This window comes from Pongo pygmaeus, chromosome 16 (genome assembly GCF_028885625.2).
Source record: "Pongo pygmaeus isolate AG05252 chromosome 16, NHGRI_mPonPyg2-v2.0_pri, whole genome shotgun sequence".
Classification (NCBI taxonomy): domain Eukaryota; kingdom Metazoa; phylum Chordata; class Mammalia; order Primates; family Hominidae; genus Pongo; species Pongo pygmaeus.
Window position 1 is genome coordinate 45,422,553 of NC_072389.2, and position 22,299 is coordinate 45,444,851.

The following is a 22,299-nucleotide window of genomic DNA, read 5'->3' on the forward strand; positions in this document are numbered from 1 at the left end:
GGAAGAAAAAGTGTTTTCCATATCCCCACATTGCCTTAAAGTGGAATTTGCAGAGGAAAATGTTCAAGTATACAAGTTTTAGGTACTCTCCATAGCTCTTGGTTTTCTATTATTAGGGTTTGTTTGTTTGTTTGTTTTGAGACTGAGTCTCGCTCTGTTGCCCAGGCTGGAATGCAATGGCGCAATCTGCTCACTGCAATCTCCACCTCCCGGGTTCGAGCGATTCTCCCTGCCTCAGCCTCCTGAGTAGCTGAGATTACAGGTGCCCACCACCACGCCCGGCTAATTTTTGTATTAGTAGAGACGGGGTTTCGCCATGTTGGCCAGGCTGGTCTCGAACTCCTGACCTCAGGTGATCCACCCGCCTCGACCTCCCAAAGTGATGAGATTACAAGCGTGTGCCACTGCATCTGGCCTATTATTAGTTTTAAAAACATACGTTCCTTTATTTTTACTTTTGTATTGTTTAAATACAACAATACATGTTCACTGAAACAATGCAAGAGTGTAAAAAGTCCAAAGTGAAAGACCCCTCTCACCACCACCCCTATTTCCAAGGACAACCACATTGACAGTTTGCGGTTTAAACATACAGATATAGAAATATCTTTAAATAAAAAAACTTATATGAGATTATGCCATCTCATTTTCAAGTTAACATTGATCAACCTGGTCTTTTCGCTCAACTATCGTGGTCATCCTTCCTCACACATACATATGTACATACATAACGGTACACACATAGCTGGTACATACATACCGACTGACCAAACTCATTCATTTTAAGGCTGCAGATATTTCATTGCATGGGGATGTACCATCCTGTATAGATCTGTCACCCAATTAATCTGCCCAATTGATGCACATTTTGGTGGCTTCAAATTCTTTGCAGTTACAAACAGTGCTACCGTGAATATTCTTATACAAATATCTTCAGGCCAATGTGCAACTATTTCTTAACTTGGATTCCTGGAAGTGCATTTGCTGGATCAAGTACATACACATTTTGAAATTTTGGTCAAGACTGTAAAATTGCCCTCCAAGAAGACTGTACCAATTCACCCTCCCACCTGCCATTTTTTTTCACTGTATAATGACAGGGAGTGGTATATCCCTTTTGTTTTAGTTTGCATTTCCTGGATCATTCGTTAATGAGACAGAGCAGAAGTGGATTATTTATAAGTTTACACACAAAATTACACTGAGATACAAAAAGAAGAAAAATACAGAGTTCCTCTCCAAAAGGAACTGGTAACCTAGTTAAAGGGAAAATGTTTCATATTGACCACAGATTGAAATTTTTTTTTTCTTTTGAGACAGAGTCTCACTCTGTCACCAGGCTGGAGTGCAGTGGCACAATCTTGGCTCACTGCAACCTCCGCCTCCCGGGTTCAAGCAATTCTCCTGCCTCAGCCTCCCAAGTAGCTGGGATTACAGGCACGTGCCACCATGCCCAGCTAATTTTTGTATTTTTAGTAGAACGGGGTTTCACCATGTTGGCCAGGCTGGTCTCGATCTCTTGACCTCATGGTCCACCCGCCTCAGCCTCCCAAAGTGCTGGGATTACAGGCGTGAGCCACCGTGCCTGGCCACAAATTGAAATTCTTATGTTTAATGCCATGACATCTAACACTGCGTTCAATCAAAATGTCTACGCATGCAGCTTGAGACCTTTGCACAGAAGGTGCCTAGGGTCATGGTTTGGGAAGATTAATCTGCCACCAGTGGAGGGGTGGATAAAAACTAATGTTTATTGGGATCAAGATGAGCAGTCTCTGTGCCAGAAACTTTATTCATTTAATTTCCACAGCCCTGTGAGGCAGGTAAAATCATCCCCATTTTATGGATGAGGAAATTGAAGTTCAATTGGTTCAATAACATGCCAAAGGTCACTCAACTGATGAACAGTGGAGCTGAGATGCGGAAGACTGAAAACTCAGAGCCTGGGCTTTTAACCAAACACAACATGGCTTTGCTACAGAAGAAAGTTAGAAAGAGTTTTCAAAAATAAAATGTAGAGCCAAGTGCCACCTTGGATATAAGGGACTGGGAGACGGGAAGAGTCAAGAACTCCCAGGCTTCCCTCTGGCTGTCAATAGCCAGTGGGTCCTGGCAGTGGGAGCTGGGCCTTCAGAGGTGGCGCCTGAAGTGGGGCAGGCACAAAATGGGTTTTGGGGCAAGCATTTGCCCAGGTAATGGTCAAAGCCACAGAAAAAAGGTGTTTTGACGGAGTGGTGGCTGGGTGTGGGGAGAGATCAGCAGGGGACCAAGCCTGGAGCTTGCGCAGCCCATGATTGGACACTCGGAGAAGAAAAGGAGCCAGTGGAGGAGACACTGAGGCTAGGGATGGGGAGGGCACTGTGGAAGGCTGGGCTCCACCTGGCGCTCCGGGGAGCTGGCAGGGGGGCACATCAAGGAGCTCAAGCTGCCTCACCAGCAAATGCCTCTGTTTCTGACCAGGGGCAGTGAAATAAAGGGACCCAGTTGAGTAACTGGTTTCTGGTCCCTGCCAGCCCAGGAAGCCAGCACCCACCCTGCCTTACATCCCATGTGCCACTCTCAGCCTTCGAAGCAAAACCAGCTGAGACCAGCACCTGCCAGGTCTGAATGCGCAGCTCCAAGTTCTAGGGGATGGGGGTGGGGGTGAGCCAAGGAGGTCTGGCTTCTCTAGGGCAAGGGTAGAAAGGACAGCAGGGAGGCTCACCCTGAGCCCGGCAGGCAGCCCTTCCTCCTCCTCCCCTTCAGCAAGAAAGGCAGAGAAAAACGTGTTTTTATAAATAGCTCCAGCCCCAGCTGATTTGTAAATTCAGTGGGATTTTTGTGTCAATGACATCACCTTCCTCCCCATGGCAACCCCCGACGATATCAAAATTGCCAAGCAACGTTGGAGCAGCTCGGCGCCCCAAACGAGCAGGTCGATGCCTGAGGATTTAATGGAGAAATCCCAAAGTGAGCCGGGGCGCACGGTGGAGGAGGGGCGCGCCGCCGCCGGGGCCGCTGGGCCCTGATGGGCGGGAGCGGGGTGGAGCGGCCTCGCCTGCCAGGCAGCCCTGGGCGCTGGGCTCCAGGGCCACACTCTGGAGACAGCCACGGTCCAGGCAGGTGGGGGAGGGCGCTGCTCCCGTCCTGATGTGCTAGGAGCCGCCAGCAGCCATCCAGGTGACTAAGCCCGCCCACTAGCACTGAGTCACCGCCCGCCTCGAGCTGTTCTTGCTTCTCCTTTGCATCTGATTATTTTGGGAGCTGGAAACTTGGAGCTGCACCTGAGTCCCGCCCCTTCTAGCTCTCCCTTCCCTACCTTGGGCTCCAGGAAGATGGGACTTGCTGTGAGTCTGCTGCCACCCCCTAAAGATATGGAAGACGCTGTGGGGGCCAGAGGTGCCCAGGGGGCTGTGGCAGCAGGCAGAGTGCAATAGCAGATGTGGTGGTCAGGCTGCCCGTGTGTGTCCTCTGGAGGTGTTGGGACAGAAGGGCAGTCTTGTCCGAGCTGACTGGAGTCCTCCCGGGCTGGCTCTGAACTCATCTCCCACGGGGATGTTTCTGTAAAGGAGTGGCTTCTGGGGTCGGAGTGGCATTTGGAGAGCGAGGCTGGATTGGCTTAGGCTGGCCTGGGCAGGTAGGTGGCTCTGTGCTGGGCGTGGACCCACGTGTGTGTGAGTGCGAGAGTGTGTAAGCCAGTGTGTGTGCCGTCCCCCTGCTGGGGACAGCAGCTGGGTCCAGCAGAGAGCTGGCTGGGGGCTTGACAGGAGTTTATCCTAATTGATGCTGGGTGGGCGCAGGCCCTGAGATGGGCATCAGAGAGAGGGGACGCCAGACACACGGCCTGAGCCGGGTGAGGAGCAGCTGCCAGCCCCGGCAGGCCCAGGCCCTGTCTGGGTGCACAGGACAGAGACACAGCAAGACGCCCAGGTAGGAAGCCGTCCGGAGGGGCTGGCCAGGGTGACAGCCCATCACTGGGGGGCTGGACAGCTCATCAGCTGCCCCTTCATTCTGGCAGGCCTGGGTACCAAGGAAACAGCTTCCTACCAAGAACCTTGTCACTCTCTTATGCAGGGCCAGTCAGCACCCATGTGCGTCTCTGCTGAGCTCACAGGGACACATTCAGTGAGAAGGGTGCTGGCCAGGGCATGGCTTCCCCATGAGCAGGACCCAGCAGTCCTGTCCTGGTCCCCACAGGGCATGCCCCAGTGTGTGTCAGGAGGAGGGGGGAGGTCCCTTCTCCCCCACACAGCTGGCAGCTTTGCGGGCACCAGTGAGTAAGCTGCCAGAGGGAGGGAGGCTGTGTGCCCACAGTGGCAGGACAACACCAACTAGGAGCCTTCAAGAGAAGAGGCTGGGTGAGAAAAGCACTGAGGTTTTCTTTTCCCTTTTTTTTTTTTTTTTTTCTATTTTGCCTGAAGGGAGTGCCGCTTCCTGGGCTAGAGACAAGCACCAGCCTGCAGTGAAGAACGCAGGGCCCCGCTGCCCAGAAGGAGCAGCCACGGTAAGGTCCCCACTGCCGCTGCGTGCTCCGGATTCCTGGGCTAGGGACGGGGGTGCCAAGGTGTCCAGGCTGCCTCCCACCTGGGACAGGGAGGCTAACTCCACAGCTGTGGGTTCCTGGGTCAAGGGGCTCCACTCCCCACCCGACCTGCCACCTTCTTTCCAGATTGATTGTGAAACAGTCCAATCCCAGCTAGACTCTGGCTCCCTAGCTAGAGGGAGAGGTGCTTGTTTCTGCTCTTCCAGCATGTACTTCCTGCCCCTGCTGGGCCAAGCCAGTGCCACCAGGACAACCCTATCCAAGGCCCCTCTCACTTTACCACCTCTGGGACATTTCCCTTGTGTATTCATTCCACAAATATTTAGGGAGCACTGCTGGGTCCCAGGCTCCAAGTCACACCCTTTGGCTGGGTTTGACCTGGCACAGATTCTGACTCTGAAACTCAGCATCACGGCAGGTTCAGGGAGCTGCCTGGCTGAGCACGGTTACTCCTCACAGGCCTTGGTCTCCCCACCCCTGCTGCAGGGTGGATGACCTGGTCAGCTTCGGGGACATCGGGCCCAGTGAGCTCGGGTTTATAAAGCACTGGGCCCCACCGGGAAGCAAGGCTAATGTCCTGCGGTCTCCAGTTGTCCTTTCCCTGGCATTGTACACCAAGAGGTTTGTGCCATTCTGCTTGGGGTCTTCCTGAGGCTGGTTCTGGTGGGAACTGGGCTGCAGCAGGAGAGGATGAGCTTAGGAGCCATGTGGCCCCTGGGCCTGGTGGGCCTGGGACTCAGCCCCACAGGAGCTCATCTAGCTGGGGTTGAAGCCTTTGGGGCAAGCAAGGAGTCCCCTCTGCAGGCAGGCTTCCCTGGCGGTTGTCCTGGCCCAGGCTTGGAGGTGGCACCTGGGAGCCCTAGTGACAGAGCGCCTGGTCAGGGAAGGGTCAGCACCAGAGGCAAGCCCTTCTGGGAGCAGCTGATTTGGATGGCAGCTCCGTGCATCTGAGAGGGGGAGTGTGGGGACTGCACGGCCTGTCCAGTGCCCTGAGGACAAACTGATGCTTTGTGAGTGCTCTGGGCCCTCCCGGACTTGCCAGACACAGGGAGGGTGCAGTGGGTGGGGTCTCCAGCCAAGGAAAGCCCGCTCTGGGCACAACTCCTGAGGATGACCAAAAAGTCCCCTGCCCTGGAGGAGCACATGTGCTCAGAGTCAGGAGGAACCCATAAGTGTCTCTCATGCCAGTGAATTCCCACACCTGGCTCCTGAATGAGGAGAATGACCCAGCTGTGGGGGTATCTCCTGCTGCCTCACAAAAGGTGACTCTGTGCCTAGGAGTCTTCCATGCATGCAGAGCTGAGCAGGGGCTGCTTCCCAGTTGGGGTCAGAGGGGCCGAGGCTGTCGAACACTAGGCAGACAGCAGGCCAGCAGCGGGCAGCAGGTTGGGCCAGGAAGGAGCAGAGAGTAGGGGCCAGGGCAGGCTGAGCAGGAAAGGAAAAGGCTGCCTGGGGTCCTGAGGGCTCAGGGAGGACTCCAGACAGCTGGCCTTCTTATGCCAGCCCGCTTCTGTGGGAGACACCCTCTGCATAGGTGACTGGGCAGGGAAGAGGCTAAGACACTGAAAGATTGAATTCTTCACCTAAATGGCCCAGAGATGCCCACCGCACACAGTGTCCTGGGTGCAGAAGGCAGGAAGGACTCATGGGAGGCTGTCCTGTGGACTGAAGCAGAAAGTCCTTCCCGTAAGATGCCCTCATCGCCCTGAGCAGGAAGGCCCAGGCTGCGGAAGCAGTGCCTGAGACCTGAGCAGCAGGAAAGATGCCAGTAAAGCTCATCAGGAGGCATCTGGCCACCTGCACCTACCAGGCCTCAAGGAGAGAGCTTATTTCTGGGAGCCTCCTTGGTAGAAAGAGGTGGACTAGCCAGCAGGTTGGGGAGGAGCATTGCAAATGGAAGCTTCTGAGGGCAGAATGAGTTCTCAACTCGCTGAAGCCAAGGCTGGCCCTCCTGCCCAGGGCGAGCAGTCTGCCTGGGCCTGGGAAGCTGTCCCCTTCTGAGGAGGCGCCCTCCACCCCACCAGAGCTCAGCCCTAGGGCCCAGGAAGGGCTAAGACGAGAAGAGTGAGATGTGAGATAAAGGGGACCGTGTCTCTTCCTGGCAGGGTGTGGGGTCCAGGCAGCACCTTGTTCTGGCGCACAGTCTGCCAAGCAGATGACAGCCATGGCCTGACTACTAGGTGCAAGCACTGGTGGCAGGAAGAGGGGGTGGACAAAGCAGGACAGAGCTCTTGCCCTGGGGATGCTCATAGCCCTGCAGCAGAGCAGTGGAGAGGAAAGCTGAGCTGAGCATGGGGCCAACCGCGCCAGAAACAAGCGGAGCCACAAAGCCGCCATCAGCCCCAGCGTGGCTTCGTCCTTTTGCCCACTCTGGGTCCGACTCATTGCTGAAGTTGGCAGCCATGACCCATCCAGCCCAGATAATTTATAAATTTACACCAATACTGGGCAATGGTTCTTAACATAGAACTTTATAAAGATGGACAAAAAAGATAAGTTGAGAATGACAAACAAAGGAAGAAGCAGCTTCTATCTGCAGTTGCAGGAGGAGGTGAAGGCTTGGGAAGATAGACCAGGGCAGGAAGAGGCAGGATGGTGATTGGTTAACATGAAGTCAGCAGCGTGAGCCTCAGGCCCAGTGCTGCCTCTTCCTGGTGACTCGGGCAAGTTGCTTCATGTCTCTGGGTCTCAATTTCCTCTCCTGTCCAACAGAGATAATTATAATACCTATGAGTTAGGGTTGTTGAGAGGATTAAATAAGATAATAAGTGAATGCTCTGAATGGCATGACTGGCACGTTTGTACATGTTCAGCAAGAGATAACTATTATCACCGTGATGATAACTGGTGTCAGAGGAACAAAGTGCCAGGAGAGACCATACCTTGTTCGGGGGAATCAGGAAAGGCTTCAGGGAGGAGGTGACTTTGAAAGAACCCTCCTCTGAGGAGAAACGAAAGCTGTCAGAATGCCCAGGAAAGCTGGGAAGAAACAATAATGCCAGGTCTATTTTTTCCCCAAATAGCACATTGTTTGTCCACTGAGGCTTTCTAAGGAATAACTTGAGACTCCTCCTTCTGGGGTCTAGACTTGGAGGTCTTGAGGACTTGAAGTGGGCTGCCCCTACTGAAGGGATCGAGAGCTGGGCTGTGGCCCTGACCCTACTCCTTTTGGGGCCTGGAAGCTTTTATCACACGCTGGTCCTAACTGCATGAGGAACTGTGTTCTGCTGAGCCCCATCTAAAGCATACACTTGGCGATGTGGCAGGCAGAGGGGCCAGAAGGGGCCACAGCAGGCTCCTGGACCACTCTGGCAAGTGGCTTAGAAATGCCTAGTAATCGTGGGCAAGGTGCAGTGGCTCACACCTGTAATCCCAGCACTTTGGGAGGCCAAGGTGGGCAGATCACGAGATCACGAGATCGAGACCATCCTGGCCAACATGGTGAAACCCCGTCTCTACTAAAAAATACAAAAAATTAGCAGGACGTGGTGGCGCGTGCCTGTAGTCCCAGCTACCCGGGAGGCTGAGGCAGGGGAATCGCCTGAACCCAGGAGGCGGAGGTTGTAGTGAGCTGGGATCGTGCCACTGCACTCCAGCCTGGCCACAGAGCAAGACTCTGTCTCAAAAAATAAAAATAAAAAATGCCAGTAATCATGAGGCTCCATCTCAGAGACTTTTGTTTTTTCTTTTTCTTCTCTTTTTTTCTTTTTTTTTTTTTTTGAGACAGAGTTTTGCTCTTGTTGCCCAGTCTGGAGTGCAGTGGCGTGATCTTGGCTCTCTGCAACCTCCACCTCCCTGGTTCAAGCGATTCTCCTGCCTCAGCCTCCCAAGTAGGTGGGATTACAAGCACCCACCACCATGCCCGGCTAATTTTTGTATTTTTAGTAGAGACAGGGTTTCACCATGTTGGCCAGGCTAGTCTCGAACTCCTGACCTCAGGTGATCCACTCACCTCAGCCTCCCAAAGTGCTGGGATTACAGATGTGAGCCACCACACCCAGCCTGTTTTTTCTACAAAGGATTACCTGTTCTATGAATTTAGGAAAAGTAATCCTAAAGCTTATTCACCTAAGAAAAACAAGGCAACCCCAGAGCATGACAGGCCTTCTTGGGCTGGGGGAACTCACATGTGAAAAAACAGGTTCCCTCATAACTACATGAGAGGCCGCAACTGCCTCGGCCCCAGCAAAGGGACACCTCTGCTGGCCAGCATTTCCTACAAAACCTCATCACGACACATCAGGCAGGGCAGAGACCCAAGTATTCACAGAGGGCCAGTGATGACTTTTTTTGCACACCTGTGGATTCTCCGTGGCAACCTATTCCCCAAAAGTGCTGCCTCGGTCAGCAAATCCCAGTGTCTCTCTGCCCAGGCAACAATCTCTTGTGCTCTGGTCTGCCCACAGCCTCCATGCACTCACTTCCTTGGGCCTCTTGCTAAGGGGCTGGAAGCAGAGCTGTGTCCTTCAGGCTGTCAAGGACCTGGTGAGGGATCCTCTGGGTGTCCAGGGAAGCAGGTTCAGAAAGCTCAGTTCAGCTAGTGCTGTGTTTTGATCTCTGATCCCAGCGCAGCAGGGACCAGCCCACTCAACTCAGTGCAGATAGCAACAAACCAGTCACCTTGCCCAAGGCCTCCTGCTGCCTGCCTGCCTGGTGACCAGGACTCTTAAAGGCTGCAGCAGCAGCAGCAGAGTTAAAACTTTAAAACCGGGAGGACTGGTTCTGTGGCTCAGCTTCCTGGCCTGGAGAGGCTCCAGCCTCCATTTTCTTTCTTTCAGCTTATGGAATTGTGCAAGAAAGCACAGAGGGTGGAGGGAGCGAGGGGACCAGTTATGCCACAGCCTCCTGCACCACCAGAGCACAGTCCCAGTTCAGCAAAGAGGAGCTCTGAGGAGGAAAAGGCTGCCCCAGGAAAGAGCTGGCCATCTCAGATTGCTGTAGCACATTCAAGCCAAAGGGAGTCCCTGGAGGATGTGTCATCCAGCCCCCATAATTTTAGAGCGGGAAACAGGTCCAGAGAAGGAAAGTGGGTCCTGAGGCCACACAGCTAATTAATGGCAGAGTCAGTTTCCAGCCCAGGGATCCCCAGCTGCCTGCCCAGCACTCTTGCTACCCAGGCTGAACCCCCACCCCCATGCTACCAAGGGGCCCGTGCAAGAGCAGGCAGCAGCCACTGGGTAACTTGATGGCTTGGAAGAGGCGGCCTGGCCTGACACATTGGGAGGCTGGGCAGGTCCCCCCTTTGCTCCTGTTGTGCTATTTGGGTGCCTCCTGCCATCCCCCTGCATTCTGCTAGACCTGAAACCACAGCCCAGCCCACGCTTGTCAGTCAAGTGCTTCCCGAGGATAAACTTTGCACACGGCACCCAGGCCACTCTTGGGGACCAGGCCACTCTCTGATGAAGAGATCTAACTAGTCTATAAATTGATTGATTGAAGTTCTTTAGTTCTTTTTGTCCCAGGTAACTTCATGTCTTAAGCCAAAGAAGGGAGTCATGATGAGTGTCAGAGATGAAACAGATTCTGGGGCAGAGGGTAGGGGAGGCACCTGGGAGGCCCTGTTCTTCAGGTGATCTTCTTATCAGTGTAGACTTTTGACCCCAGGTGGGCATTTACATGTCCAATAGCCACCATCAGAGGTCAGTTCCCAGAAGCAGGAGGCCTGTCACTTGTCGCCGGTCACCAGGCCCAAGCTAGACAAGAAGACTTTTTCTGTTCCACTAGAGTGGATCTTGCTGATGATGTGTCTGGGATCCAGAAAGGTGGGGAGAGGTAGAGGTCTCAGATCCTGGGGAGGGATGGGGCCGGCCCCAGGGGGAAGAATGCAAGACCGCCAGTGAGCAGGCATTCCGGGCTCCTGTCGAGGAGAGGGTGGTCAGGACAGGAGGAGGGGCTGCCTCATGGATGATGAGGTCCATCATCCTAGCAGAGGCTGTTGTACCAGCCACTGACGAGGCTGTGGCAGTGGTGTTACCAGAACCCTGCTATGTCAGCATTCAAATAAATGTCCCAGCAGGCCAACCACCCCTGCAGCTGTCAAGGGGTTCTGTCTGGTGTGTGCCAGAATGCTGGAGAAGGGAGGACCCTGAGAAGGATGGCAGCATGGCACAGACACGCCGTGTGGCAGTTAGACAGGTCATGCCTTCTGACCTAGGGTACATGCAGAGGTCCACAGACTCTGAGGCCAGCTAGTTAGTTTTGTGCATCTGGAGTTTTGTACATCTGGAGCTAAGGTGTTCTGCCCAAAGTGCTGGAGGTGGGCCTCAGGCAACAAATACCCTGCTTCCTCACACCCCCTTTTCTTCCTTGGAGCTTGGGCCTGGGCCCTCACCTAGTCAGGCACAGGCCTCCACTCCCCCACACTCACCTGTCCTTCCTGAAAGTCAGCCACTGGGCTCCACGCAGGGGTGTCACAGTCAGAGCCCTTCTCCAGCCTCAGACCTGGGGCAGTCACTGGAAGCTCAGAAGAGAGAAGACAAGACAATGAAAGTTTCCCATTCAAGGAGGCATCCAGCTGTTAGTTCTGCCAGCAAAAATGCCAGCCAGAGAGCTAAACTGCCAGCAAAAGATATTTGGATGGAACTTTGGAGGCCATTAAGAGCAGGCACTGCAAAGAAATTGTAGCGAGAAGATATTAAATGAATCCATCATGTCTCTAAAATGAGTGTCCTTACCACAGATCTGGCTCTTGCTATTCCCCAGCCCTTCCCAGGGTAGCCCAGGATGTACCTGGGACGGGCGCCACAGCCTGCAATGGTCCCTGCATCTGAGGAGCTCCTCCCAGGTCACCAGGCCCTTTTGGGACTGTCAAGCAGGTTTAGCCCCCAGTGTCAGCTTGTGTTTGGGGAGGATGGTTTTATATATTCTTGTTGGCACGGGAAGCCTAGTACAGATGCAGAACCTGAGGGAAAGGCAGGCAGCCAGAGAGAGGCTCGAGGTTCTGCTGAGGCCCAGGGTATCAGCAGGACACATCTGTCCAGCAGCTGGGCGGGGACCCATGGACTTTTCCAAAACAGCTAACCAGGCCCCAGACAGTGCTACTCCCTGGCGCTGGGCTCTCTTTCCAGAACCTGGGGTGAACAGACCTGTTGGGTTGATTTAGTAGCAAGTGGTAGCCTTGTTTTCTGGACGAATCCTGGGATTCTACTCGATGGCACATCAAATCAAGCTCCAGTGTGCATGCCCAGAGTCGGGGAGGGGAGCTTTCTCCTTGGTCCCTTCTGCAGCTGTGAGGGCTGAGGGTTAAGAACCTCTCACCCCATTTGGGGGTGCTGCTCCTCCATAGCCCTGTACCCCAGTGCTCTAGACCTCATTATTCCATCACCTTCCCCAGGGAGGGAGGTACTCTTTCCATTACATGCATCAGGAAACTGAGGCCAGAAACATGCTGTAAGTCTTGAGAAGCAAGAGGGCTCCCATCCGCAGGACTCCATGGCTCTGCAGCTAGACTCTGTCAACTTCCCTCCCGCCTGGGGACCCCAAGGGCCTGGCAGTGTCAGCTCCCTCGGCTCACACTTCCAGATGCTCGGAGGTTCAGAGGTTTGCACCTCCCTCTTGGTCCCATCAGCAGAGACAGATGGGTGGTCCCATCAGGGTGAGGAGCAGGAAGAAGCAGGTGCTGGGCAGCCTGGAGGAGAGGGGGAGGAAGGGATTTTCTCCCAAGAGTGCCTCTCTCCCAGGCTTCGGGCTCCAGGGTGAGTGGGCAGCGACCCCTCTAGGAGCCCCGGCTCCGCAGGGCTCCTCCTGCCAAGCATCCAGCCCACGTGCCCCCACCTCCCCGGCAGGTCCTGCTTGAGGGCCTGAGGCGACTGGGCCATCTGGGTCTGTGAAGGGCAGATGTGGGATGCAGGAACTTCAGGCAGGGTGCTGGCTTGTGGCCAGGAAAGCCTAGCACCTGATTCCTAGCAGGGAACTCAGTGACAGAGTGGGGGAACCTGAGGACCCCTCTGCCCCTCACACCCGGTGCCGTGTGGGGGTCCTCATGTGTTACACAGAAATAGGAAGGGACAGTCCTCCTACCCCCGCCCCCAGCCCTCTTGTGTCTCGTGTGACAGCCTGCCTGGGCAGTGATTTTTTTTAAATACAAATGCCTTATATTAAGGTCTGAGTTGGTCTCTCCCCACTGCCTGTTCAAACATTCCATGGCACCAGCAGCCTCTAAGCAGCAGAGTTGAGAGAACCACCTTTGGGGTCAGATACGCTTCCGTTCAAATTCCAGCTCCTCCACTCAGTAACTGGCTTACTTAGTCTTTCTGGACTGGATAACAAAATACTATGGACTGGTGGCTTATAAACAACAGAAATTTATTTCTCACAGTTCTGGAAGCTGAGAAGCCCAAGAGCAAGGTGCTGGCAGATCTGGTGTCTGGTGAGGGCCTGCTTCCAGGTTCAGAGCTGGCTGTCTTTTTGCTATAACCTCACATGATGGAAAGGGCCAGGGATCTCTCCGGGGGCCTCTTTCATAAAGGCATGAATCCCATTCATGAGGGCTCTGCTTTCGTGACTTAATCACCTGCCAACAACCCCGCCTCCTAATACCCTCGTATTAGTGATTAGGTTTCAACAGATGAATCTTGGGGGGGACATAGGTTTCAACAGATGAATCTTGGGGGGACACAAACATTCAGTCTCTAGCAGTAATTATGAGACCTTCATCTGTTCTTTAACCACTCCGAGCCTCAGTTTCCTCATTTGTAAAATGCGAACAATAATTGTACAGGACTTCCATCCCAGGGTTCCTGTGAAGACTAAGGGAGGTAGCACCGGTACATAGCTTTGTACGGGGCCTGGCCCACGGGAAGCATGCCATCATTGGCAGCCATTACTATTTCTATTATTAGGGGAGGGCTGAGTTGCCCAGAGGAAGGAGTCTGAACGGAGTAAAAGAGCTTGTTAGTCGCCTTCCTCATCCTCAGGAAACTTTTCAAGTCATGGAGCAGAAAGATGCAGGGAAGGGATAATGTGTTTGTCTTTCTAAACCACAAGCTGATCCCTATCTTTCCTCTTTGGCCCTAGCCCGAGCACTCAGCCCTGGCTGTTGGCACTCAGATGTTACAACAGGCCCCGACAGCCACAGGCTGAGGGATAACCAGGAAGTGCCTGCCCCACCCGATGTGCCCACCTTGCTGCCCTCCCAGACCATACTGGCCTGCCAATGCCTCTGAGATGGCACCACTCCAAGAGTCGTCCCCTGGCGAACTGTCTGTTTTGGGTGTCTCTTTCAGAGATCCTACCCAATTTGTAGAATGGGAGTGCCTGGGCAATTCCTTCAACCAGAAGGTCTGTGCCAGCAGCCAAGGCTCCTCAAAGGAGGATGTGCCTGGAGCCCCCTGTGCTCAGCATGGCAACCTGGGAACAAGGCCAAAGGGTGGCACATGGATGCTGCAGGAGACACTGTCCCCAGACTGCTCCTGACACTTCCTGTGCTGTTGCTCTGCCCCTTCCTCATGGGCAGGGCTGAGCTGGGCATGGATCAGAGGAGAATAGAGAAGGGGGAGAGTCACACACAGGAATTAATCACTCAGGACCTACCCTGAATGGATGATTCAGTGTGTATCCCCAGCTGTCTCAATGTGTGGGGAAGGGGGTGGCAACGGGGCGGATCATGCAACCCAGTGCAGCTGAACCTCGTGTAGACGAGACTGGAAGTGCAGAAAACTGGCGTTGTGAGGGACCTGAGGGATTCCCTAGTCTAGTCTTGTATCCAGTTCTCTGGCCTACCCAACTGACAGTTATTCTTGAATACCTCCAGTGATGGGGGACTCATTACCTCCTTGGTCAGTCTGACCCTCTGCCTCTCTCTCAAGGCCCCAAACCCACTGTAGCTCCCAAGGGGTGGGAGGAACCCAGGGTTTCCTAGAGTTATTCTCTATAGGGTGAGGATGGGACTTGGCTAGTCGCCATTCTAGGGTACCTAAGCCTGGATTCAAACCAAATTAAATACCAGTTCATTTCTGGTAATAATCTAACATTCATACTTTATTGTAGTTCTGTTCAAAAGTACTGCTTGGATCTGTGATTTAGGTATATAAGGCATTTGTAGTAAAAGAAAATAATTCACATGTGCATTCACGAATCAGTAAAAATAATTTAGGGTGTCGATTCTAGGTTAGACAATATAATGCGTTTCATTCTAGCTTTGGTTCATGGTTCATTTCAAATCCTCAGCAACCAATCTCTCCCACCTCCACACAGCACTTTCTGCTTCTGCAGCCAGCATTCGACCAGTGTACCCATGTCCTTGGGTAATGAATCTGTGGGGGGAGCCATTCTGGTATCACCTGGTCCCCCTCCCACTGCCCCCTCATCCGAGGCCTAGCAGTCAGCTTCCTGGGTGACCACAGGAGGTCAGAGTTTGTCTAAGCGGGTCAGGCCTACAGTATTGTCCAGTCAGAGGAAAGAGAAAGAATCCGCGTGGGAAAGACACAAAGAGGAGGAGGAGGAGGAGACGACAGAGTAAGGGGAGGAGAACAGAAACTAAAAATAAATATGTGTTGGGGATGTTGGGGATGGCAGCAGGGTATGGTTAGCTGGCTGGCTCCCACACCACTGTCCCACAGCACACAGGGCCAGCATCTGCACCTGGCACCATGCTTTCCCTGGGAAAGCTGAGGGCATTGGGCTTGTGGTGCAGCCACACAGGGTACAGACCTGTTTGGGACTGGCAGGTTCCCACGGGTTGCCTGAGCTCTATTTGGTGGGCGCCTTAGAGTAAATTGTGTGAAACCAATACAGCCTGTAATGCAAAAGATTGAGCCGTGAGTAGATTGATGCGTCTAAAGAATCAGTGAACAAAAATAAGTGGCCATAGTGACCTCAGTTAATCATTGAAGTCTGAGGTGCCCAACAATGATTTTTAAAATCCCTGCACTGTCCTTGGTCCCTGCTCTCTGACACTGGCAGTCACCCAGCCACCACTTGACGGCAGCCATTTGGGGTCCACATGTACTGAGTTTCCAAGCCAGAACCTCCTCAGCACTCAGCCAGCACACAGCCTCTCTCTGGGGGCCCAAGACAAGGAGAGCAAAGGTCTTCTCACTTCTTTATCTGGGGAAGAGACAGGTGATCCCTGTCCCTTCCCCCAGTATAGAAAACACCCTGTACCCCAAAAGAAACATGGCACAGGGGCAGCCAGGAGTGAGCCCCTTGGAATGGCCATTCGGATCTTAGGCAGGGACTGCTGAGGACAAGCAGAGGATGCCGACTCTGGAACAAAATCACCCGCGGAGGGGCTCCGGAACAGGCCCTAGCCGCTCTGGGGGTGCGGGTCTAGAACTCTCAGGCTAGAAAGTCCTCAGGACTCAGGACTGCGCAAGGTCCGACAAGGGAACTGGAATCCCTTAAATCCCGCTTTCCTGCCTGCGCAAGGGGCTACCCCAGCACAGTCTTGGGGCCCTGTCCACATGGGACAGATCATCCAAGGTGACAGGTTTTCCGACTCCCGCGTGGGCTCTCCAGGATGTGTGGGTGGGCACACGCGGCCCCGCTCAGGTCGGGGAGAGTCGGCCCGCGGCTCTGGAGCGTGCATCTGCGATGCCAGTGAACGAGGTGATTACACACAGCCGGCGCGCGGCTGGTTCTCCAAGTCGGGTCTCCGCGAGGCGGCCACTGGGCCGTGGAGCCTCAGGCAGGTCCCCGCGGCTGTGGCCAGGCCAGGGCCCGGAGGCGAAGGGCGGGCGGGAGCTGGGGCCAAGCAGGTGTAGAGAAAGAGTTGAGCAGCAGGGCGCCCCTCGGGAAGAGGGGCTCCTGGCCAAGGCCCCAGGGACCCTTGGCAACTTCTCCCGCGCTCTGGGTTCGCCGCCGCGTCCTACCTGAGGCCACACCCTGAAATCAAAATCGCGGTCAGGTGAAGCCGGCGCTGCACCAACGTGTAAGCGCGGCCCCTCCTCGGCGTTCCCGCGCCGAGGTCCCTCCCGCGGAGGGCGGGCCCGGCTCCCACGACCTCTTCGAGCGTTCCTGGGCTTCCCGCTCCGCAGGTGGGTTCCCCGGCTGCCCTGGAGGGTCGCGGCGAGAGGACGGGCCTCCCAACACGCGCGGCCCCCTTCCTGGGTGCCCATGTCCCGAAGTTCGGGACCAGCCGGCGCCAGGCGAGGGGCCTTGGGCGCAGGCATCTGGAGCTCCGCGCCCCTGGAGCGAGACCTCCCTCCGCGGGCGCCCGCCCGGCGCGGGGCATTCGCGTCCCCGAGAGGGCGCAGCAGTGGGGCCTGCGAGCTGGGGCCGGGTGGCTGCGCCGGGTCGGAGTGCGGCTGGAGAGGGGCCGCCCCGGAAGCGGTGCTGCGCCCAACGTCCCCTTCTCCCCGTAAGCCCCGCAAGGAGCCTGCCGCCTCTTGCACCTGAGCCAGGAGTTCAGTCGGGAGGCGGGCGCGGGGCGGTTCCCAGCGCCTGGACGCCAGCCAGTCGCAACACCCGCGGGAACACTTGCTACATTTGCCATAATGCATTTCTGATCTGTTTCCGCGCAGGCCTGCGGAGGACTGGCCCAGCAAGGTCCCAGGTCTTCCCTCTCCTCAGCGCCTAAGAGAGCGGCCCAGTGCGGGTGAGGAGTCGCAAGGAAGAGGCGGAAGGCGCCGGAAGGTGAGTGAGCGAGCGGCCCCCGGCCCTAGAGCCTTCTAAACCCATTTCGAAGAGCAGGCAGGGAGGGACAGTGGGCAGGCAGGTGGCCCTCCTGGGCTGGCTCCTCCTTGGTACCGCAAGGCAGCGGAGGTGGTCCCTTCCAGGTGCTGTCTCTCGATCCTTAGTGGGTGCATGTTAAGTCACTTACACCACTTTGCCCCATGGCCCCACGGTAGGCTGGTAGACGTCAAGACCTCAAATGGCCCGCCCTGCCCCCGGGCCCATCTTCAGGTCTGATGCCTGTCCTGGGTGAGGGTGTCACCGTGGCAGAGTGCAGGGAATTCATGCCGGGGAAGAGGTTCCCAAACAGGAAGGGTGGTGGCAGGCCCAGTGGCTGTGCAGGATAGGGTGGGAGGCAGCCGCGGGAGACTCCTGCAGGAGTCACAGGTGAAGCTGCCGCTCCACACATCCCAGCCCACCGCTCATTCCCCAGATCTCCAGACCTGCTCAGGTGGCATCCGATCTGGAGTGTAGGTGCTGCTAGGAGCACTGGAGGCTAAGCTATGAAGAGCTCCCAGGGTGTAGGTTGCATTTTCTGTATCTTGCCCCATTCTGGTGGTTTTTTGGGGGCTTTTCTGACTTGTTTTTCTGGGTGAAGGGGGCAGAGGGGCTCAGGTCTTTGTCCATGCTCGTTTTTGGTGGCCAGTGTGGCACAGGTTGCCACACTGGGTAAAAAAACGCCTGGTTCCATGCAAGGTGAGGTTCAGCCTGCAATGCCGTGAATTCTCCTCCATAGTATATAGGACAGTGGCCGAAGACACATTTGGAACCGAAGAGAGTGGGGTTTGAATCCATCCAGACTTTGCCTTTGACTCCTTAGACAAGTTGCTTCACTTCTCTACAAACTTATAAATGGCCTCATCTGTAAAATGGGAATGCGAATGCCTTCCTCTTCATAAGGCGGTTGTGGGGAGTAACTGCCTCATCAGCCTCCAGCTGCTATGTTGGGAAGGGCTAAACCACTCCAAGTTCTCCCATCCTGGAGAGCTTTGAGGGCAGTCTGGCTGTTTGGCAAGCTATTGTCAGAGGGTATTAGAGCAAAGCAATAGGAATAAAGTAAAGGTAGGGGTCCTTGGAGGGCGAGTAGTGAGAGACCCTAATTCAGGGTCTCTGGACCTCATGGTGACCCAGGGAAGGGGCCATTTCTGGAAGAGGATCTGGCTTGGGCATCAGAAACAGCAGCGCCCCCTGCACATCACACATGTTCATGTGTTCATGGGTGACCCTGGAACTTCAAATGTTGCCTGGAACAGAGGGAGCCTCTGGCTTGAGCTTCCAGTCCCATCTCTGCTCTGCATAGCTGTGTGATCCAGGGCAGGTCATTTGACTTCTCTGGGCACTGGGCATTGTGGATGAGCCTGGAGTTTGGAGTCGGAGAGATCTGACTTTGAATCCCAGCTCCACACTTACTGTCTTGGACAATTACTTCTCTCTGAGCCTCAGTTTCTTCATCTGTAAAACAGAGCTCACAGTAGCTACAATTAGCCATTAGATGCACTAATAAAAAGCACCTAGCACAGTCTCTCCATGTGGTAGGCACTTTATAAGCATACCTTTCTTTTCTTACCTCCTCCTCCTCTCTCCAGCTCCCTGCTGTCTTTAAAATGGGCCCAGCAAAGCAGGTTCAGCCCAACTCACAGTGGTGTTGTGAGTGTAAAGTAAGGAGGTGAAATAGAGGTCTGGAAAGTTAAGAGCTGTAGAAAAAAAGGCAATCTTGTGATTAGGGATGCCAGAGGTTCCTTCTAGCTAGGCATTGAGGACCCTATGCTAAGGACTCAGACCTCTGTGTGCAGAGGCTGTTGAGAATCTAGGGTAGGCCGGGCGCGGTGGCTCACGCCTGTAATCCCAGCACTTTGGGAGGCCAAGGTGGGCGGATCACGAGGTCAGGAGATCAAGACCACGGTGAAACCCCATCTCTACTAAAAATACAAAAAAAATTAGCCGGGCACGGTGGTAGTCCCAGCTACTCGTGAGGCTGAGGCAGGAGAATGGTGTGAACCCGGGAGGCGGAGCTTGCAGTGAGCCGAGATCGTGCCACTGCACTCCAGCCTGGGCGACAGAGCAAGACTCCGTCTCAAAAAAAAAAAAAAAAAAAAAAGAATCTAGGGTAGTGAGAGGGTCCCTGGCTTGCAGCCCTCCCAGGAAGCCATTCTTCAGGTCTTGCCTTAGAAATAACCGCACGCCTAGGAAAGCCCAGTGCTGTGCAGCAGGAGAGGATAGGCAAGGGTTGGGATTCAAGGTACAGTAAACGGAGGTCAGAGGGCTGGTATAGCCTGAGCTGCTGCTGGACCGCAGCACTGTCCATGCAGGCTGAAACTGGGCCCAGGAGGAGGGCCTGAGTCAATATTGACCTTCCTTGGCTGGCCGGCCTGCTCTTCAGCCTCTCATTCAGCTGGAGTGTTGACACAAGTGACTGAACGAGCTGTATTATTGTATTCTTTTAAACAGCAGCCCATTATCTCTCCCCTGGGGATTCACTGGGGCCAGTGGTATGGGAATGGTGACAAAGGCAGGGAGCCCAAACATTTTGCCAGGTCGCATGTCATGCTGTCTGCCCTGGCCCACGCTGCATCTCTCTGGGTCCCTCAAGTGGGACAGCAGAGCTTCAGGGTCCTGCTCATCCTCCTGGGGCCGCTCCACACTTCAGCACACTGACCCTGAGCAGGTTGTCTGAATCTTGTAGGTATCCACATGAGGGCCACAACCTGCATCTAGGACCCTCCTCCCCTGCAGGTGACAGCTGAGCAGAAAAGCAGATGAAATTTCCTTCCCCCATGTATTTTGGGGGCCAGGATAGGGTGCTGGGGTGCCGCCTCTCCTGACTCTCGAGTCACGTGAAGAGGAGCAGGTGGCAGACTCAGACCCCAGTAGAGGCTGAGGTGAGACAGAGTTCAGCTCCACACAAGGATCAGCGAGGGGACAGAGGGGACAGAAGGCAGGGGCTGCAGGGGGAGCTTTTCATCGCTGAATGAGTTCTAGCAGAGTGCGGGCAGCCTCCTGTTGGGAATGCCAGAGGGACTGAAATTTGGGCCAAGGGGAAGGTCAGACCCCGTCAGGAGTCCCACAGATCTTGCATTACCATCTCTTCTGGCTGCAGAAGGATGGCCTAGAGCAACACCTGTTTGGAAGAAGCAAACTAAACCACACAGGAGCGAGGATTTCCTCTCGTTTACCATGGTCCCCAGAGCCTGGAGTAGAGTAGGTCCATAATAGTTACTTTCTGAATAAAGGAATAGTATAATTTCCCAGCTGGGCACGGTGGTATGCTCCTCTAGTCCTAACCACTCAAGTGACTGAGGTGGGAGGGTGGGTTGACGCCAGAAGTTCGAGGCTGCAGTAAGCTCTGATCGCGCCACTGCATTTCAGCCTGGGCGACTGAGCGAGACTCTGTCTCTAAAAAAAATTTTTTTTTTGAAACAAACTTCTGAAAGTAAAGTTTGAGAAAAATCCTTCTGGCCAATGAGAATATTCCAGTGAAAGGCTGTCTTCTGTTCACGGTAATTCTCAGCCAAGGGGTCAGGTGAGGCCTGTCACCTGTCAGAATGTGTGTGGGATGACAGTTCCCAAAGGGGGTTACAAAGAAGTCAAGAAACCCTGCTGCAGGTCTCAGCACATCAGGGCCCAGCCCTGGAGGTGACAGGGTCGTCTGGAGGCCACTCTGACAGGTTGGTGATGGTAGTAGAGTAGTTTCCTAAGTTTTGTAGCACTCAGGGGGCTCACCTCTGTCTTGGGGCTGTGATTCTAGGATAGGCCCTTCCCCAAAGTGTCTCGGGTGGGCCTGAGAATAACAGAGGGTGGTGGCAGGAGCAGACGGCCACTGCAGCCAAGTTCACATCAGGTCCTGGGTCAGACTCATGTCTGCCCCTTCTTTGCCTCTCGGCTTGTACGAGTCACTTAGTCTCTCCTTCTCTGCATAATGGAGACAGTACTAGTGCTACCTCACAGGCTTATGGCAAGGAGATCACATGTGTGAAATGCTCAGCCCGGAGCCTGCTACTTAGGACTTACGCTAGGCTCTTCCTGAGCGACGACCATGAGAACTATCCAAAGCTCCTCCGTGAGCAGGAACAGATGCTCCCCCTCACTGTGCCTGGAGAAGCTGGCAGAGGTGAATTAATCCATCCCTTGTCACCTACAAAAATGCCGAGGCCTACAGAAGGCGAGTAGGCCAAGGTCACAAGCCGGGACTTAGGAACACCAAGCCCAAGGTCCACGCTGAGCCAGCGCTCGGCCTTGTGGCCCAGGACTTGAGCCCTGATAAGCAGACCCTGAGCCTCTCTGTGAGAAGCCTGGGCATGCCACCCCCCTCTCACTCCCTGGCACCTCGAGCAACCCAGGAGCTGGCCCACTAGGCAGCGGCCTCCTCTCTTCCCAGTCACCCGGAAATGGCAGGGAATTCCACTAGCTTCATTTCTAACAGCTTCCCAGCAATCCCAGCGCTTACACAACCAACCCCATGCTGACCCCTCCAGGTGGCTGCAAACCCCTTTAGACTCACTTTCTGGAAGCCAGCTTCCCAGCCTCACAAACTCCTTTAGACTCACTTTCTGGAAGCCAGCTTCCCAGCCTCAGCGCGTTCTTGTGAATCCCTTCGCTGGCCTGTGTCCTTTCCTTGAAAGGGACTCAATATGTGCAAACAGCCCAAACTCACTCTAGGCCAGGTCTGGAGGTTCAGGTGGGTGACCACGTGGGATACCACCACTTCTGGTGAAAAGCGGGGTGACGGGTTAGGAGGACAGCTGAGGTGGGCTCACAACGGCCCCAAAGGCAGTTCCCAAAGAGAAGTTCTGGAAATACCAGAGCATGTTTGAAACAGGCAGGTACATTCCCAAGGGGTCTGCCTCGCACAGCAACGCTCATTTGAATGCCCCTGCTCTGGCTTGAGGTTTAAAGGCAGACTCATCCTCTATAGTGCCACCCTGCATTTGTGGGGCCCTGATGACTCTGGTGGCCCTGGCATCCCAGGGCCCGGCCCATGGATGTCTCCTCTCCAGGGAGGAGACGTTGTTGGGGAGGGTGGCCCACCCACAGTGCAGCTGCTTTTCTCAGCTGTGGACACTAGACCAGCCAAGCCTCAGAGCCATGCTCTGGGAATCCCCTTGTCTCTGTGGAACAGTAGCACCCGACACAAAACTTACACACCCCCTCCTCAAGCCAAGCCTGTG

The 22,299-nt window shown here is 54.7% G+C and overlaps 2 protein-coding genes across 7 annotated transcripts in view; one reads left to right on the top strand and one right to left on the bottom strand.

The window, feature by feature from the left end:
• The first annotated feature begins 2,876 nt into the window (after positions 1–2,876).
• Positions 2,877–22,299, top strand: part of PAK6 (p21 (RAC1) activated kinase 6) — a 38,876-nt gene continuing 19,453 nt past the window's right edge. The window contains exons 1-3 of one of the 6 annotated variants that reach the window (XM_054450699.1): positions 2,877–3,616; positions 4,401–4,483; positions 16,984–17,095. The gene's annotated coding sequence lies outside the window, so the exon portion shown is untranslated. Of the gene's footprint in view, positions 3,617–3,675; positions 3,910–4,400; positions 4,484–5,119; positions 5,144–16,075; positions 16,498–16,727; positions 16,821–16,983; positions 17,096–22,299 lie in introns of those variants that run through there. The other 5 variants (XM_054450700.1, XM_054450704.2, XM_054450703.2 and 2 more) reach the window with 5 other exon arrangements.
• On the bottom strand, positions 14,473–16,973 carry LOC129013939 (putative uncharacterized protein PAK6-AS1). The gene is made up of 2 exons (XM_054450706.1): positions 16,464–16,973; positions 14,473–16,345 (listed from the first exon to the last, which is right to left on the bottom strand). Exons 1-2 carry the CDS (start codon positions 16,953–16,955, stop codon positions 16,145–16,147), a joined length of 693 nt encoding a protein of 230 aa, XP_054306681.1. The 5' UTR covers positions 16,956–16,973; the 3' UTR covers positions 14,473–16,144.